The 16,948-nt window shown below is 38.4% G+C and overlaps 1 protein-coding gene and 2 pseudogenes across 1 annotated transcript; all 3 read left to right on the top strand.

Moving 5' to 3' along the window:
* The first annotated feature begins 371 nt into the window (after positions 1–371).
* On the top strand, positions 372–2,930 carry LOC143545690 (photosynthetic NDH subunit of subcomplex B 2, chloroplastic-like). The gene is made up of 3 exons (XM_077037529.1): positions 372–959; positions 2,127–2,570; positions 2,652–2,930. The coding sequence occupies exons 1-3, from the start codon at positions 537–539 to the stop codon at positions 2,844–2,846; spliced, it is 1,062 nt and encodes a 353-aa protein (XP_076893644.1). The 5' UTR covers positions 372–536; the 3' UTR covers positions 2,847–2,930.
* Positions 2,931–4,237: 1,307 nt separating this feature from the next.
* Positions 4,238–8,291, top strand: LOC143545689 (cellulose synthase-like protein D4; annotated as a pseudogene).
* A 2,027-nt stretch (positions 8,292–10,318) lies between these two features.
* LOC143545688 (NADPH-dependent aldehyde reductase-like protein, chloroplastic pseudogene) lies at positions 10,319–11,149 on the top strand (annotated as a pseudogene).
* The last annotated feature ends 5,799 nt before the right edge of the window (positions 11,150–16,948 follow it).

Here is a 16,948-nt window from a genome sequence, read left to right as displayed (position 1 = left end):
TCACTCGGTCATCATTAACACTATGAGTAAGCATGAGTCAGTTTGTTCGATTATAGGCTAAGCCATACCTATAGTCTATGTTCCATTTTTTAGTTTTCTATAACTATCGATTTTGATTACTTTTCAAATAATTCGGCTTTATGAATAGATGGTTAGGTTAAGTTGATTTGATTAACCATCGGACAACCTTGAATGCGAATCAATTTATAATCCAACTATATTTAAGCTCAATAATCTTTCCAATTCTTTGTATGCCATTGCATTTGTCTTTGTTTTCTAATATCTTGCATTCTTGCTAGTTTCTAACAAAATTTCACTGTTAAAAAAAATAATATATCGATTTGGAAAATATTTCAAACGGAGACCAAATATCATAACAATTTGGTGTTACACCCATAGTTCAAGGTCCTAACATGTTTATATCTAATAGTCCACGAGCAAAAACAAAAATTCCCAACGAACAAACAACCAAACAAAAACAAATTTAAAACATTGGACTTCCTTCACTTTATCATCATATCATCATCTTCAATTCCATGGCTGCAACTTCTCTTCTATCTCTCTCCCTCCCAAAACCAACCATACTCATTCCCAAATCAACCGCTTCAATCGTAACTCCTTCAGTCACCGTCACCGAGACCCTTGATCAAAAATTTGGCAGGAAAGGTATCAAGTTCTTGGAAAACGATGATGGGACTCAAGTTGCTGAACTTACGGTCCGAAATGGTAGTTCGGTGAAGGTTGGATTGAATAATGCACATGTAACTTCATATAAACCGAAAGTTTACTGGAAAGATGATGGTTTTGAAGAGGTTTTGTACACTACGTCGGCTAAGAAAGGAGGGATTGGTTTGGTGATTGATAGTGTTTCTGATGATTCAAAGTCGAAGTCGAAAGGCGTTGATTTGTTGCAATGGGTTGTGAAGGATGCTGATTCTGACTCCATTGATGCTGTGCAGGTGATGCATGCTCTTGTTTTAATTAGTTGCCAAGGTTTAATCATTAATGTGTCTTATAAGTAATATTTTAGATTGTTGGTTTAGTCGTGTAATTGTTATTTTATTGATGATATGATTTGTATGATTTTAGTACATAAATATGTTTAAGTGAATGTTTTTATTTTTTTAATAATTGGTGAATTATAAAAGCGGGATTTAATTACAAGTCGTTTTTATGTTGTCAATATGAGGATAACATTACTAAAACGAATGGTTCAAGTTATATATAGATAGCATAAGTCAAGTAGGGGTCTCAATTTCCAACTGGATTGTCATATATAACCAGTTATCTAGTTGACTTCTTTAACCCATTTAATTAAACATGTCGACTTATCAACCTATTTCATTTGGCAAATCGACCTGCTAAACTGTTTATGACATGTTTAACTTATTTTTAACAACCCATCAACCTGATTAACATGTATACAACTTGATTACCGTTGTTTGACACGTTAGGAAAAAATAGGTTAGACGAGTCGTGTTTACGTTACATAGATTTTAAGTGTATGCGGGAGTAAGGTTGCAAAAGTCGCTAGGCGGACCCTAGACGGCCGACTGGGGAGTTGGGTGTACTCGGAGTACTCTAGGAGTACTCGAAAATCGTAAATATAAAGAAAATTAACTTTTGGATATTATATATAAATCAAATATCACAAGTTTACTAATATATAACAAAATAAGTGAATATCAATATAAATAAGATAAATACATTTGTAAATTCTAGATTATTTTAAAATTTGCTAATCATTAGTTAAAAAGGTGATATTCTTTTTTTAATATTATAGAAATATGAATTATGTTTTATATTTTATGTTAAAATAGGCCTAACTTGACCAACTAGATGTGATTCTGACTGAAGTTGATCACCTTTGATCAATTCTTAGTAATTAAGCAGAGTTAAAGAAACTCCCATCGGCGCCAAACCTTGTAACGAGTACTCAGAGAGTACTCGGCCTTGTAGACCTACTTTTACAACATGACGTGGGTTAGGCCTAATAAATATAAAATGAATAAAGATATGGTTCAACCCGTCAACTCGACACATTAACACCCTGTTGTGTTGAGATATATATGCTGCCTCACTTTTTTATGTATTTGTCTTAACATTAAAGGGAATTACTTGTGCAGGTAGAATTGAGTTGCACCACTAGTGGAACCCTTGACATAACCTATGTGATCACACTCTATGCTCTAAGCATGGCAACCGCGGTTATAGTAAAAAACAATGGTCGAAAACCTGTTAATCTAAAAACCGCCATACTTAGCCATCTCAAATTCAAGAAACGGGGAGGAACCGCCATCGATGGGCTCAATGGTTCCTCATATTGCACTCACCCTCCTTTATCTTCTCCATTTGAGATTCTATCACCATCCGAAGCAGTAAAACCAGAAGATCCAGCCTGGTTTTCCTTCGGGTGGGAACCCGAGAAGAAAGTAGGAGTTTGGAGTGTACAAGATGTACCCATCACCATTTTGAAGAATAAACTTAGCCGAGTTTATGGTACCCCTCTTGAAGATAGATTAAAGGAGTTCTATAACACCATTCCATCAAAGTATGAGACACTTGATCAGGTAAGTTTGAGATTTATTTATTATCTTAAGTAACGAAAATTATTATCGTGACGTCTATAAATCCTTGTCCTTTTCTTGCAGGGACGAGAATTGTTCTTTAGAGTAATAAGAATCGGATTTGAAGACATTTATGTGTCGAGTCCTGGATCACTATCCGAAAAATATGGGCAGGGCTACTTTATTTGCACGGGTCCGGCTTCAATATTAACTCCGATCACGATTGAACCTGGTGAAGAGTGGAGAGGGGCACAAGTTATTGAGCATGATAATTTGTAAATAAGTATGACTATATTTATTTTTATTAATGTCAAAAACTTGTCATAATTCATTTCGTTATGTACATGTTCCAAGGGTATTTACATACAAAATTTTGAAATGAAATTATATATTCAAATGAATCTTGCAGTTGTAACCGAATCAACGAACGTAACACGTTCATTTTATACTAACAAAAGAAACGAATGGATATGAAATGCAAATAAACTAGTTTTCGTGTCTGTTTATTGTCTTTTGATCCTTTAGTATTCATATATTTATTTTGTCTTTAGATGTGGTGAAGAAATTGCACGTTGAGTTCATGTTATATTGATAGCCTAAAACCAAGTATAACATAAAGATTAAAGATTTAGTTCATGTTATGGTACTAGCAGAAAACCAAGTGCATCTTTCGTTTCAACAAGAAAGTAATCATTCAACATAACAAGACTCATGTGTGTCTTTCTGTATACAATAACCAAATTCTTTGTATTGCAAATAAAATGATACAATTACAATAAAGAGGCAAGTACGCGGGCAACAAGCTGCGTCGCCACCCCCCTTTTGAATGGCAAAACCGATCCTACTGAAAACAAAATTATCATTCTTCGGCGTAGTTGAATTACTGTGCACGACCCGTTGAACTCTTTTTAGAAACGTGGCAGCATCGGGGGTAAGAGACACACGTCTTCTCGTGCTTAACAATTTTTCCTGCTTCTGCCTTTAGCACGGCCTGCCTAGCAACAAAATCGGTGCCCCTAAGCCCTACAAGAGGGGGCACCCCCGTAAGGTCCACACAAGCATGCATCCCCCGCCCATCCAAACACAAGAATGTCCGTTGGTCGAAGAGTAGACCTTCCTTCACGCGGATCCGACAAGAAATTCACAGAAGCCTCTTTTCTTGCCGAGATTCCCGCCCGTTTTAACACATCACAAATGACATCCCTGACCATTAAACGATATTTAATAATCGCTCGGTACTCCACTGCTGACATATGCTGGCCTAACCCTTCGATGGGGGTGACAGTCAAAAAGTCTTGAGCATGAGGAGCCTGAAGACATTCTAATACCGCTCTCTGACGAGAGGACATGCCAAACTTTTTTCCCAAACTTTGGACAGTTTTACTATAAAGGGCACTCGCCAAAGCATTTTGGGCTGGGGGGTGTCCTTATTAGCGAACTCGCCAAGATCCAGATCGGGAATAGAGTTGTGCAAATAATCCAGCCATCGCACACCCAAAATCGGAATCTAACCCATCAACACCACAATCACGCAAAATGTGGTCCTGTAACTTTCAAGATTGTGCTCTTTTAGTGTTTTGATAACCACAATTAAGTGTGTTTGTAATTTACAATATTCACCCATGGTTACAAACAATAACTTGGTTAATTACTTCAAACTTTTACATATAAGTTTCTAATTATAGACGGTAACGATAACCAATTGTTTCGCCAATTATCTCGCCTCTAGGAACCCCAACCATTCTCATTCAACTCACAACTACCAAACAACAATCGGATAACAAAAAAAACCAAACAGGTTTCAAAATCTCACAACAAAAAACACAAATGAAACCTAGTAAAACCAGATAATAATTACAATAAGGGAATGGCAAGTTCCCAACCATCTAAAAAACCATCCAAGGCCACCGCAGGCGGCGGTGGCCCATCTTTGAAGTTCGCTAGGCGAACTTCAAGCGGCCATTACGTCAACTTATCAAAAGATGACGTTGACACGTCCAACGACTCAATCGGGGATTACACAAATTACACCGTTCATATCCCTAATGAACTTCCTGAAGCATCAGTGGCTACAAAAGCCGAAGAACAATACGTTTCGAATTCGCTTTTTACCGGAGGTTTCAATAGCGTGACACACGCACATTTAATGGACAAAGTTATTGACTCCGAGGTGACCCACCCGCAAATGGCTGGACCAAAAGGGTCTTCATGCGCAATGCCGGCTTGTGATGGCAAGGTGGTTAAGGACGAGCGAGGTGTCGATATCATTCCATGCGAATGCCGGTTTAAAATTTGTCGAGATTGCTTTTTAGATGCGCAAATGGATACCAGGTTGTGCCCGGGGTGTAAAGAAGCGTATAAAACCGAGCTTGATGATGAGGCGCCACTCGGGGCGTTATCAGTTACTGGCCCGGATGGTAAGGATGGTAAGCGGTCGTCGTTGGTGAAACGAAACCAAAATGGGGACTTTGATCATACCAAATGGTTGTTTAACGAGACGTCGGGGACGTATGGCGTTGGGAACGCGTATTGGCCGACGGATGGTGGTGGTGGGAAAGACGGTGGTGGCGGTTTTGAGGATCCGGAGGATAAGCCGTGGCGACCGCTTACTCGGAGGCTACCAATGCCTGCGAGTATTATTAGTCCTTATAGGTTATTGATAGTTATTCGTTTTGTAGTTTTGATTTTCTTTTTGACATGGAGGGTTACTAACCCGAATGATGATGCAATGTGGATGTGGTTCATGTCGGTTATATGCGAGATATGGTTTGCATTTTCGTGGATTCTTGATCAGATCCCGAAGCTTTGTATCGTGAATCGGTCCGCCGATCTCCAACTTCTTCATGATAAGTTTGAAGTGCGCGATGAGGTTAAAAACCCGAAGGGTCGGTCTGACCTCCCGGGTGTTGATTTCTTTGTATCGACCGCGGATCCCGAGAAAGAGCCGCCGTTGGTCACTGCCAACACCATTCTCTCGATCCTGGCGGTTGAGTACCCGGTTGAGAAGCTCGCATGCTACATATCGGATGATGGTGGGTCGCTTTGGAATTTCGAGGCGTTGGCGGAGGCGTGTAGCTTTCGGATTTGTGGGTCCCGTTTTGTCGAAAACACGACATCGAACCGAGAAATCCCGACACGTATTTCTCGTTGAAAGGTGATCCGACAAAAAACAAGAAACGAGCGGATTTCGTTAAAGACCGGGGGCGGGTTAAACGCGAGTATGACGAGTTCAAAGTGAAGATTAATAATTTGCCGGATTCGATAAGGAGAAGGTCGGATGCGTTTAACGCGAGGGAGGAGATGAAGATATTAAAGAACATTCGGGAGCGTGGGGTTGACCCGACCGAGCCAATAAATATCAAACGGGCCACGTGGATGGCCGATGGTACTCATTGGCCCGATACATGGGCTAACCCAAGCCGTAATCATGCCAAGGGCGATCACGCGGGTATCATACAAGTAATGTTGAAGTCCCCTTCCCCTGACCCGTTATTAGGGTCAGGGGAAGAAGGCCTTTGCGACTACTCAGACGTTGATATAAGATTACCAATGCTTGTATATATGTCACGAGAGAAACGATCCGGCTATGACCACAACAAGAAAGCCGGGGCGATGAACGCACTAGTGCGTTCATCCGCAGTACTATCTAACGGACCGTTTATCTTGAACTTAGATTGTGATCATTACATATACAACCGCATGGCGGTTCGAGAAGGGATTTGCTACATGATGGACCGTGGCGGTGAAGACATTTGCTACATTCAATTCCCGCAACGGTTTGAAGGAATCGACCCTTCAGACCGTTACGCCAATCACAACACCGTCTTCTTTGACGGAAATATGCGTGCGCTAGACGGGCTACAAGGCCCATTCTACGTGGGGACCGGATGTATGTTTAGACGTTTTGCATTATACGGTTTCGACCCCCCGAAGGTTGACTTGTCAACACCTAAGAAAAAGGACGGTGCGGGTTCTAACCCGCCCGCCGAGACACAAGCATTAAAAGCATCCGATTTTGACCCGGACCTCGATGTTAATGAACTCCCGAGACGATTCGGGAACTCAACACTTTTGGCGAATTCAATACCTGTAGCCGAGTTTCAAGGCCGCCCTATCGCTGACCACCCAGCGGTAAAGTATGGGCGCCCTCCAGGCGCCCTACGAAACGCTCGTGAACCTATCGATGCCGCAACCGTAGCCGAAGCTGTTTCTGTAATTTCTTGTTGGTAATTAAATAAAATAAAATAATAAAGATACTCTCGTTATTCATAAAATAAACCCGCGTTGTTTTAAACAACAGGTACGAAGACAAAACCGAGTGGGGTGATCGAGTGGGTTGGATATACGGATCAGTGACCGAAGATGTGGTGACCGGGTACCGAATGCACAACCGCGGGTGGCGGTCTATATATTGCCTGACAAAACGAGACGCTTTTCGTGGCTCGGCCCCGATAAATCTAACAGACAGACTCCATCAAGTTCTCCGTTGGGCCACCGGGTCCGTTGAGATTTTTTTCTCGAGAAACAACGCGTTTCTAGCGTCAAAACGGCTTAAATTGCTGCAGCGTTTAGCGTACATTAACGTTGGCGTTTACCCCTTCACGTCGCTGTTTCTCATTGTGTATTGTTTCCTTCCCGCGCTCTCGTTGTTATCGGGTCATTTTATAGTTAAAAATGTCAATGCAACTTTCTTGATCTACCTGTTGTTGATGACATTGTGTCTGATCGGACTTGCGATGTTGGAAGTTCGGTGGTCGCAAGTTTCGTTAGAAGATTGGTGGCGAAACGAGCAGTTTTGGCTGATTTCGGGTACGAGTTCACATTTAGCGGCGGTCATTCAAGGGCTTTTGAAGGTGATGTTATTGCTCTAAGTAATGTAATTGGTGACAATTGATTATCACTCCTCCTGGGTAAACAGTTGTGTTTAGCTGGGTAACGGGTCAGGTTGGATCAAAACACGTTAAGACCGGGATGGGTTCGAGTCAGGAGGGGTTCTTTTAAAAAATAGTTATCTTGGTTCGGGTCACAAAGTGTTGTTTTTGTAAAAAAAAATGTTATTTTGGTTTGGGTTAGAATGGGTAGTTTTGAAAAATAATAATTTATCTATATTGTAACAGGTGATGGCAGGAATCGAGATCTCGTTCACTTTAACCGCAAAGGCAGTTGAAGATGCCGATGATATTTACGCAGAGTTATATCTGGTGAAATGGACGTCGCTCATGATTCCCCCAATTGTTATCGCGATGATTAACGTTATTGCGATGGTGGTAGCATTCTCGAGGACGATCTACAGCATAACACCACAATGGGGGAAGTTTGTGGGAGGTGCGTTTTTCAGTTTTTGGGTGTTGGTTCATTTGTACCCCTTTTTTAAAGGGCTGATGGGAGGAGGGGGAAGACACCCACGATTGTGTATGTGTGGTCCGGGCTCACTGCGATCACGCTCTCGTTATTATGGGTTGCTATAAACCCAAGCGCCGGCCCGTCCAGCACGAATGCGAGAGGATCTAGTTTTAAATTTCCATGAAAGAATAAGATGGTTGTTTGTAACATTAGTGTAAACCATATTAGAACAGGTTGTGCAGTTGATTTTTTGGTTTCATTACAGTAGTTGCTTTTTAGTTTTTTTTTTTCCTTTTTTGAATTATGTTAGTATGACATTTCAACTTATAAAGAAAAACATCATAGTCAATATCTTCTAGTGATTATAACTAGAGAAAGCACACCTACACTTGTAATCATTTAAGTATTTTCTTAGGGTACTGTTCGTGATTCTAAGCTTACAAGATTGCTTCAGGGAACATGGTTATAGCCTTATAGGCAATGATCATGTCTTCGTAGAGATTAGACATCAAGCTGGGGCGGAATCAAGGGAGGGTCAAAAGGCCCTTTGACTTTCGGTCACCAGAATATGCAGGATTTTTTTATATATAATGTGAGTATTTTTCTTTAAAAAATATGAGCGGTACCCCTAGCTATAATCGGTGTATTATTGGGTCAACGTCTACCTTGTCTCGCCTATTCATAGATAGTCTTCTTAAGGGTTCAAGATCATCTCAATTAGACCGTCAAAGTCTCTTTCTCGGATGTATGCCTGAAGCATCCATCTTGGTTTTTGACCCATTGATTGTTTGCCTCAACTTGTATCACAGATCATTCATTTGATATATATATAAATGATCTGTTGTCTGTTTTGATTTTATCATTAATTTCATGTTAAGCTTTTGACTACAATTACTCTTGTTATAATTGATTTTTTGAAATAGTTAACAGTATGGAATAAGACTGAAAAATATAATTTGTGCTAGATGAATTCAAGATAAATTCCACTAATAATCCAAGTGGGTCTAGTAAATTTACAATGTGATTAATAAATACTCAAATGCATGGGAAAATTTGAAACATTTGACTAGGGTTGTTCACGAACTGAGCCGAACCGAACGCGGGCTTGCTCATACTTAGTTTGGTTTGAAAGCAACCGAACCAAGTGGATAGAATTTTAAAAAACGAGCAATATTTTTATGCTTGAACTTGTCTTGGTTTAAAACGGAGCGCCTTGGTTTGGATTGGTTTGCTACAAACTTTTTAATTTAAATTTCTAAAAGTAAAAAATATCATTAATTCAAGACTTTAACTCCAAATTGTCTAAACTTCCAACTCTAAAATGTCTAAAACTCAAAGTTAACAAAAAAAATATATTAAATGAACTGGTAGAGTTTAAAACTGAATTTTAAAGCCAACACAAAAAAGAGAAATTTCAAAAACTTTAAAAATACTTTATTTTATTTGTATATATATACATAATATATATATATATATAATAAAAATAATTCAAGCAAAACCGAATCAAACCGAACTGAGCGAGGCTTCGCTCGTGCTTGGTTTGTTTTCAAACCGGACCGAGCCGAATGGCTCATTTCCAAACCGAGTCGAAATAGAACGTGCATTTTTCGAGAAATTTTCGAGTAAGCAAAGAACGAACGGCAAGCAGTTTGGACAGCCCTACATTTGATAGGGTAACGGGTATTATGGTACATGACTAATTAAATAACTTGTACCCAAAACGGTTTACACGTGATGAACCTGTATATATTAATATATATATATATTTATATAGGATTGATTTCTTTTGAGAACCATTTTGAGTTTTAAGAACTCGAAAGAACTCAACGTAACAAATTTATATTTTCGAATTTTTTTACACATGTGTAATACGTAAATGTAAGTGATGTACAAAAAATTACAGTATTTTTTTACACACCGAATCGACTTTTTACACATGTGTAACTAACGTTTAAATTTGTGTAATTATCAAAAATATTTATTCTCTCTCCTGCTTTATTTTTTAATTAAATTTAATCTCAGCCACATATTTCATATCATTTAATTAAATGTGTGGTTTAAAATTGAGTTTTTAAAGTTCTTAAAACTCACCATGGTTGCCAAAATAACACTCCCCTATATATATATATATATATATATATATATATATAATCAATTAAAAAAAAGAATTCCATCATAATCAAGCATTCAAACCATAGTTTCTTGGTAGGTTTAGTCATTTTCTATTAATTTATGACTAGATTAGTGTGTAGATTATGAATTTATGACTACATTATTTGGTTATTCCTATGGAGAAGAATCTAATCCATTGATGACTTAAGCAGTGACGAGAATTATTCCCACTGATGAACTCACTGGTCCACAATTGCTTCTACTTATACCACCACCCCTAAATCACACTTAAAAGCATTATTAAAACATTAAACATACCTATGGCTGCCGAAACCACCACCACCACCACCCAATCTCCGCCACTCCACGACCGCGTTGCAATCGTCACCGGCGGCTCTCGCGGCATCGGCAAAGCCATCGCCATCCACCTCGCCTCCCTCGGCGCCAAGCTCATCATTAATTACAACTCCAGTTCCACTCAATCCGATCTACTCGTCTCCGAAATCAACTCCAAGTTCCCATCCCAATCACACTCTCCACGCGCTATTTCCATTAAAGCCGACGTCTCTGACCTAACTCAAGTCAAAGCCTTATTCGACGCAGCCGAATCCGCCTTCAATTCTCCATTACACATCGTAATCAACGCCGCCGGAATACTCGACTCCTCATACTCCTCAATCGCTAACTCTTTAACTGAAGAATTCGACCGTACGTTTGCGGTTAACACGAGAGGCGCGTATTTAGTCTGTAAGGAGGCGGCGAATCGGTTGAAGCAAGGAGGTGGTGGGAGGATTGTGTGTCTGACGTCATCGATGGCGGTGGCGTTGAGGCCGGGGTACGGGGCGTACGTGGCGTTTTAAGCGTCGGTTGAAGCGATGGTGAAGATTCTGGCGAAGGAGCTCAAGGGGACCAGGATTACGGCGAATTGTGTGGCGCCCGGGCCGATTGCGACGGAGATGTTTTATGAAGGGAAGAGTGAGGCGATGGTGAAGATGGCGGTCGAGCAGAGTCCGTTGGGGAGGCTTGGCGAGCCCGAGGATGTGGCTCCGTTGGTCGGGTTCTTGGTTAGTGACGCGGGAGAGTGGGTTAATGGTCAGGTTGTTCGGGTTAATGGTGGTTATATATGAATGACGGATTTAGGGGGTGTTTGGGATTGTTTATTTTCATCACTTTATAACTTATTAACTTTTTGAAAAGTAATAACAATTTAGATTGTTTAGATTATAAGATGAAAAGTTTCAAAAGTTATAAGAAGATAAAATAAGGAATCCAAAACACCCTTAGTTGCCTCACTTACCGAACTTGACCCCTGTTATTTTGAGGTCATATCGGGTGTTTGAAGTTTGATAAATCTGTATTACTTTTGAGAATGTGAATTTGCTTAATAAATCATGATTTTAATTACTTTTAAAGTTTTTGTTTATTAAATCAAATAATGTAGACTACTTTGGCGATGAGTTCGGTTTATTCGAATAAAATCGAACAAATTTTTTGTTTGGTTTTGTATATCCTAGGCTTATTAAATCTAATCGATTACTAGGTTTTAACACTTTATATTGGCTGAGGAGAAGAACGAAACCTTGTTTATAAATGAGTAATTACCTTCTCTACTAAGACTTGTTTAGGCTTGGTGTGTAATTCGTTGGGTTAAAACAAAACCGTGAGTTTCTAGATAGAAAACCCGTTAGAGCCAAAATGTATAATATCCTAGCACCGTTTGTAAGGGCCGTTGCAAATTTGCATTTGCAAAGCCCGCCGGATAAATGGCCGATTACACAACGACACAATGTAGTCTGGTAAATAATATTATGCCTGCAAAAATAAAGCCCAATTACTTCACAATATGACGTGGATCTGCCCAAATACATAGTATATTAGTTATTAGAGTATCCACTATTACAACCCAACCCAACCCAACCCAACCCAACCCAACCCAACCATTTACTAAAAAGTTTATTTCTCTTTTCCACTTATACAACTAGGGCTGTTCACGAGCCGAGCCAAACCAAGCGAAGGCTTGCTCGTTGCTTGGCTCGTTTACAACCGAACCGAACCAAACAGCTGAAATATGACAAAATGACAAAGAATAAACATAAATGTTTAAATTGTATTAATGTAAAACTTGAGAAAGGGTGTATGTTTAGTAAAAATGAAAAGGGGGGGGGGGTATGTTTAACAACACCTTGAAATTCGCGGTTTTACTGTTTTAGGGTTAATTTGAGATCAACTTCCGATTTTAATAGCGAATGGCACAAAATTTCCAAGTATCTATTTTTTCGATTTTGACTTTTGAGTCAAGGAGATTGTTTTTACTTCAAAACATGCCCTTAAAATCTTAAATTGCACGATCAAAAGTTGCGGTCCCAGTGTTGAGAAAATGTGTTTGATAAATTTTGTGCAGATTTTTGAATGAGTACAACGAGCAAAGATCATATATTGGTCATTTTTGTCTTCTTATAGTTCTCTAGATACAAAAGTTATGAAAGTGTGAACGATTCTATTGTGATAGATTAGGCTGAGTCATGGGCGAATTTACAATATCAAAACTTCGGAATTAAAGGCACTAGAGAGATATTGGGCTTTGTTACAATTGCAAAGCCCTCTAGCAAACTTGATCCTTATTATCAGCCCAACAATAACAACAGAGCCTATATATTTAATTACAATATTTAAATAAGGTTAACCCATTTTTAACCTTACAAGGATTAGTGTTTTTCTACTCAAACCTTAACCTTTATTGGTCAAATGGTCGAAACCGGTTATTGCCAATAACAGGTTACGATTCCTAACCAATATATTTAGATTTAAAACATCATGTAGAAATGCATTTTTTTTAATAAACATCCATGATCCCAAGTTCCACATTCTCACTGGCGAAGTTTCGTTGAGGCCCAGGGTGGCCCCGGCTGTTATGAATGCATCTAAGCCCAATCATAAAGTCCATTTCAACAGCCCATTTCAATGGTCCAATAAACCTTGGTGCGTGATATAAGCCGGGAAACAAGAGTAAAAGAGCATAAATGAATATTGTAAGAATGTTTGGCTTCTTCTCCCCATCTCATACTCTGTGAATCTGTTCTCCCATCTTCTTCTAGTTCTGTATTAGTTTTGGTCTTTCTATCTTTATCTTGTAATCGCTCTGTTAAAACAATAGCTATTTGGTTAATTCAATAAGAGTATGATTTACTAATTCTCGTTGTGAAATAACTGTTCACTTCACCGGCCCCCCTGTTTTTTTGCACAGTAGTGTAAATGTACTCGTTTTCGGTCGAAATTTGACCCCCCCCCCCCCACCCGGGTGCCTCAGTCCAAGCTTCACCACTGCACATTCCACCGATCCATGTTAACATTTCATCTCTGTTTCTAATTTCTTCTCCTGCACATTGCCAATTTATTGTTTTCTTAACTTTTTTGTTTTCATGTTTATTTCAGTTATTTATTTCCATGCATGTGTCTTTAGTTCATTACATGTGATTTGACCCATGATTAGAGATCAAGGGTGTAATGGGTCGGTTATTTATTAAAAAAAAGTGAACTTTTGTAGGTATTTTATTTAAAGAATAGTAAAATGAAAGGAGAAAACAGCTATTTCTACGTTGGTGGGGTGGTAAGGTAATTAAGGTGTATAATAGGTGGTTATGGGTTTATAGGGTAATATCTTAGTTGTTCGAAAAAAAGAAAGGAGATAAAAATAAGAGAAATTTTAATGTTCTAATCTCCAATATGTGAGTTAAGAGTTGTTCCAATGTTAATTCAATTTCTGCAAAATTGAATAGTGAACTTCATAACCTAAATTCAGCGGTAAATAGAGCTTGTTCGTATCTCGTGTGTATAACTCGACTTATTCATAGCCTCTATCAAGCCTTACCGCTCGTTTTATGGTGTTTCTGTATCCAAACTAATCGTAGACTTATCATAATTTCGACTGTTTGATATGAACGATGCTCTACTTATAACTTGTTTTGTAGTGAACGCGCGTGTATTCATATATAATATATGTTAAGGCTTCTTCTTAAGATTACTTTGCCTTGAAATTTACATAGCAATATATGAGTTGTTGCATGTTGCCTGTTGGTACAATTATACGAGTCGTGCCAATTCATATCAACATGCCATATGCAGTACCACATCACATTAGGGTATGTTTCATACTTTATAATACATAACGTACACACCATTATAGCACAATTGTGCTTTCCGGTGCTACAAACAAGAATGGCCACACAATATATGATACTTGATATCCAGAAAAAAGAATTTAAATGTGAAATTAATGTGAATGTGGTTTCTTCTTATCTCCATCAACTGCTATTATTGCTGTAACAGTTGAAGGTGTCCCAGTGCCTTTATTTTTGAGGTACACTCACTTATTATGGTCTCCTCTTGCTTAGCATTTATACTTGTACATCGTGCTTGTTTAGTTGTTGCTCTAGGTACATTATAAAAAGGCAAAAACATTTTTTTCAACATCATAAAGTTGGAACTACAACTTTAAATGCGTGATGGAAAACCTTGGGATGTATGGCATTGTGTTTTGTAAATCAATCAATCAATCATACCCAGTAAAATCCCACCAATAACATAACTATAAGTAGGGTCTGGGGAGGGTGGGATGTAGGCACACCGTACCTCTATCCACATGGATAAAGAGGTGGCTTTCAGAGAGACCCTCGGCTCTAACTTACATATGTATGAAGCAATACAAAGAAAATCAGAGTTCAAAAGTAATAATAATAGTAATAATAATAACAATAATAATGATATTAATACTATTTATGTAGAGAAAAATATTATTATGGTGTGTAACTAAAATAAGGTAAATAGAAGCCCTAAGGTATTCTTTTCTCCCTAAAAATCCTTAACTTTAATTCTACTTCTCCAATAATTCCTATCCTCAACCATGTCCTCAGAGAGGTTTAGGTCTATCAAATCATGCTTAATCCTCTCATCCCAAGTCAATTTAGGTCGGCCTCTACCCCTTCTCCCCTCTATAGTAATGTTTTCTATGGAACTAACAGGATTCGTCGTTTGTCTTCTCTTCACATGTCCAAACCATCTCAATCTCCACTCTCTTATCTTGTCTGCTATGTTCGCCACCCCTAATCTCTCCCGAAACACGACGTTTCTTATTCGGTCTAACCTTGTGTGCCCGCACATCCAACGTAACATTCTCATTTCTGCTACCTCCATCTTCCGCACTTGTGCCTTCTTGATGGCCCAACAATCTATTCCATATAGCATTGCAGGTCTAACTGCAACCCTATAAAATTTTCCCTTTAGTTTAGTTGGGAAACTCTTGTCGCACAGTATACCTGTGGCTGCTTTCCATCTACCCCATCCTACCTGAACTCGATGGGTCACATCACTGTCTAATTCCCCATCGCTCTGAACAAATGATCCTAGATACTTGAACTTCGTTACCTGCGGGACCACCTGCCCTTCAATGGTAATCAGCGCATCCTCATTGTCATTTACCCCTCCAAAAGCACAGTGGAGGTACTCCGTCTTAGATCGACTAATCCTTAAACCTTTTGTCTCTAAGGCTGTTCGCTGGATATTTGTAAATGATCATGGGAATTATTATCTCTTCGTGTATTCTATTCGTCTCATTAAAGTATCATGATTTTAAAAACACAAAATTAAAGGTAGGGTATATTGAATTATTTTTTTTCCCTTACCAATTTGACACTAATGTTTTTAGAAAATTGAGTCCATCAATATTGTTTATTAATCTTAGTTGTGTTTGTTTAATAAGGTTAAACTTGAAAATTGGTTAATAAATTTTGAAACTGGATATTTATAATGTGATAAATAGAAAAAGAAAATATTGACACTTTTAATTGGATGAAGGAAGTAGTAAATAATAAGCCTATAAGGGTAAATAATCGGTGATGTATAATCAGTTATTATTATATATTATTGGAAAATTGGATTTTAATAATCCCAACTTAATGCATTTGCTGATAATAATCCCAACTTTGAAAGTAGCTGTCACTGGTCCCAACTTTCACACTATTTGTTTTCATTGGACCTCCGTTAAAAAAAACTTAACGACGTTATGTTTTTTTCCAAATTTCAAACTGATATTTTAGGGCTTTTGATAGGAATGAGAAAACGAGTCGATTGATGTAAAACTTAACTTGAAACGACACTTCAAACAGCTTGATTTTTGTTAATTAAAAGTTTAAACATCGAAATTGAAGCTTCCTTTAGTCGTTTGGACCACCGTTTGGAAGTAAGTTTTACATCAATCGACTCGTATTCTCCTTCCGATCAAAAGCCCTAAAATATCAGTTTGAAATTTGGAAAAAACATAACATCGTTAAGTTTTTTTTAACGGAGGTCCAATGAAAATAAATAGTGTGAAAGTTGGGACCAGTGACAGCTACTTTTAAAGTTGGGATTATTATCAGCCAACTGCATTAAGTTGGGATTATTAAAATCCAATTTTCCTATATTATAAAAGAGAAGTTTGGTGCTGCTAATCAAGTGGCGGCCCCAAACTTGTCCATGCCATTTTGACTTTTTTTTTAGTATTAATAGCATAGCGAACGTAATGAGAATCAACCTAACGTCAATTTTTATTTACGTAACGAAAACAGACTAAATTCGTGTAAACTCGTTGCATCAACGTTCGGGGTGACAATGCTAGGGTTTTGATGTCATTAATTTTTTTGTTTTACTTCCGGTACCATAACGAACGTAACGAAAACTAACCGAATGCCAATTTCCTTTTTAATTTTTTGTTTTAGTTCCGGTACCGTAATGAACGAGAAAGAAACCGACAAATTCGCGTAAAGTCACTGCCTTTTGTTTTAGTTCCAGTACCACCGTAACGAAAACCGGCCAACTGTCATTTCTGTTTTAGTTGGTATCATAAGAAAACCGACTGAATTCACATCGACTTATCATCTCAACGCTCGAGA

Source organism: Bidens hawaiensis, unplaced genomic scaffold (assembly GCF_021521415.1).
Source record: "Bidens hawaiensis isolate Kalapana, Puna unplaced genomic scaffold, B.hawaiensis_p1.1 tig00013993_1, whole genome shotgun sequence".
Taxonomy (NCBI): Eukaryota; Viridiplantae; Streptophyta; class Magnoliopsida; order Asterales; family Asteraceae; genus Bidens; species Bidens hawaiensis.
Note: the sequence above shows the minus strand (reverse complement) of the source record. Positions and strands in the feature narration are given on the sequence as shown.

Excerpts from the sequence above, each read along its gene's own strand:
- LOC143545690 (XM_077037529.1), top strand. The coding sequence starts at position 537 with ATGGCTGCAACTTCTCTTCTATCTCTCTCCCTCCCAAAACCAACCATA. Across the intron at positions 960-2,126 it reads ACTCCATTGATGCTGTGCAG|GTAGAATTGAGTTGCACCAC; the intron begins GTGATGCATGCT and ends TTACTTGTGCAG. Across the intron at positions 2,571-2,651 it reads AGTATGAGACACTTGATCAG|GGACGAGAATTGTTCTTTAG; the intron begins GTAAGTTTGAGA and ends CTTTTCTTGCAG.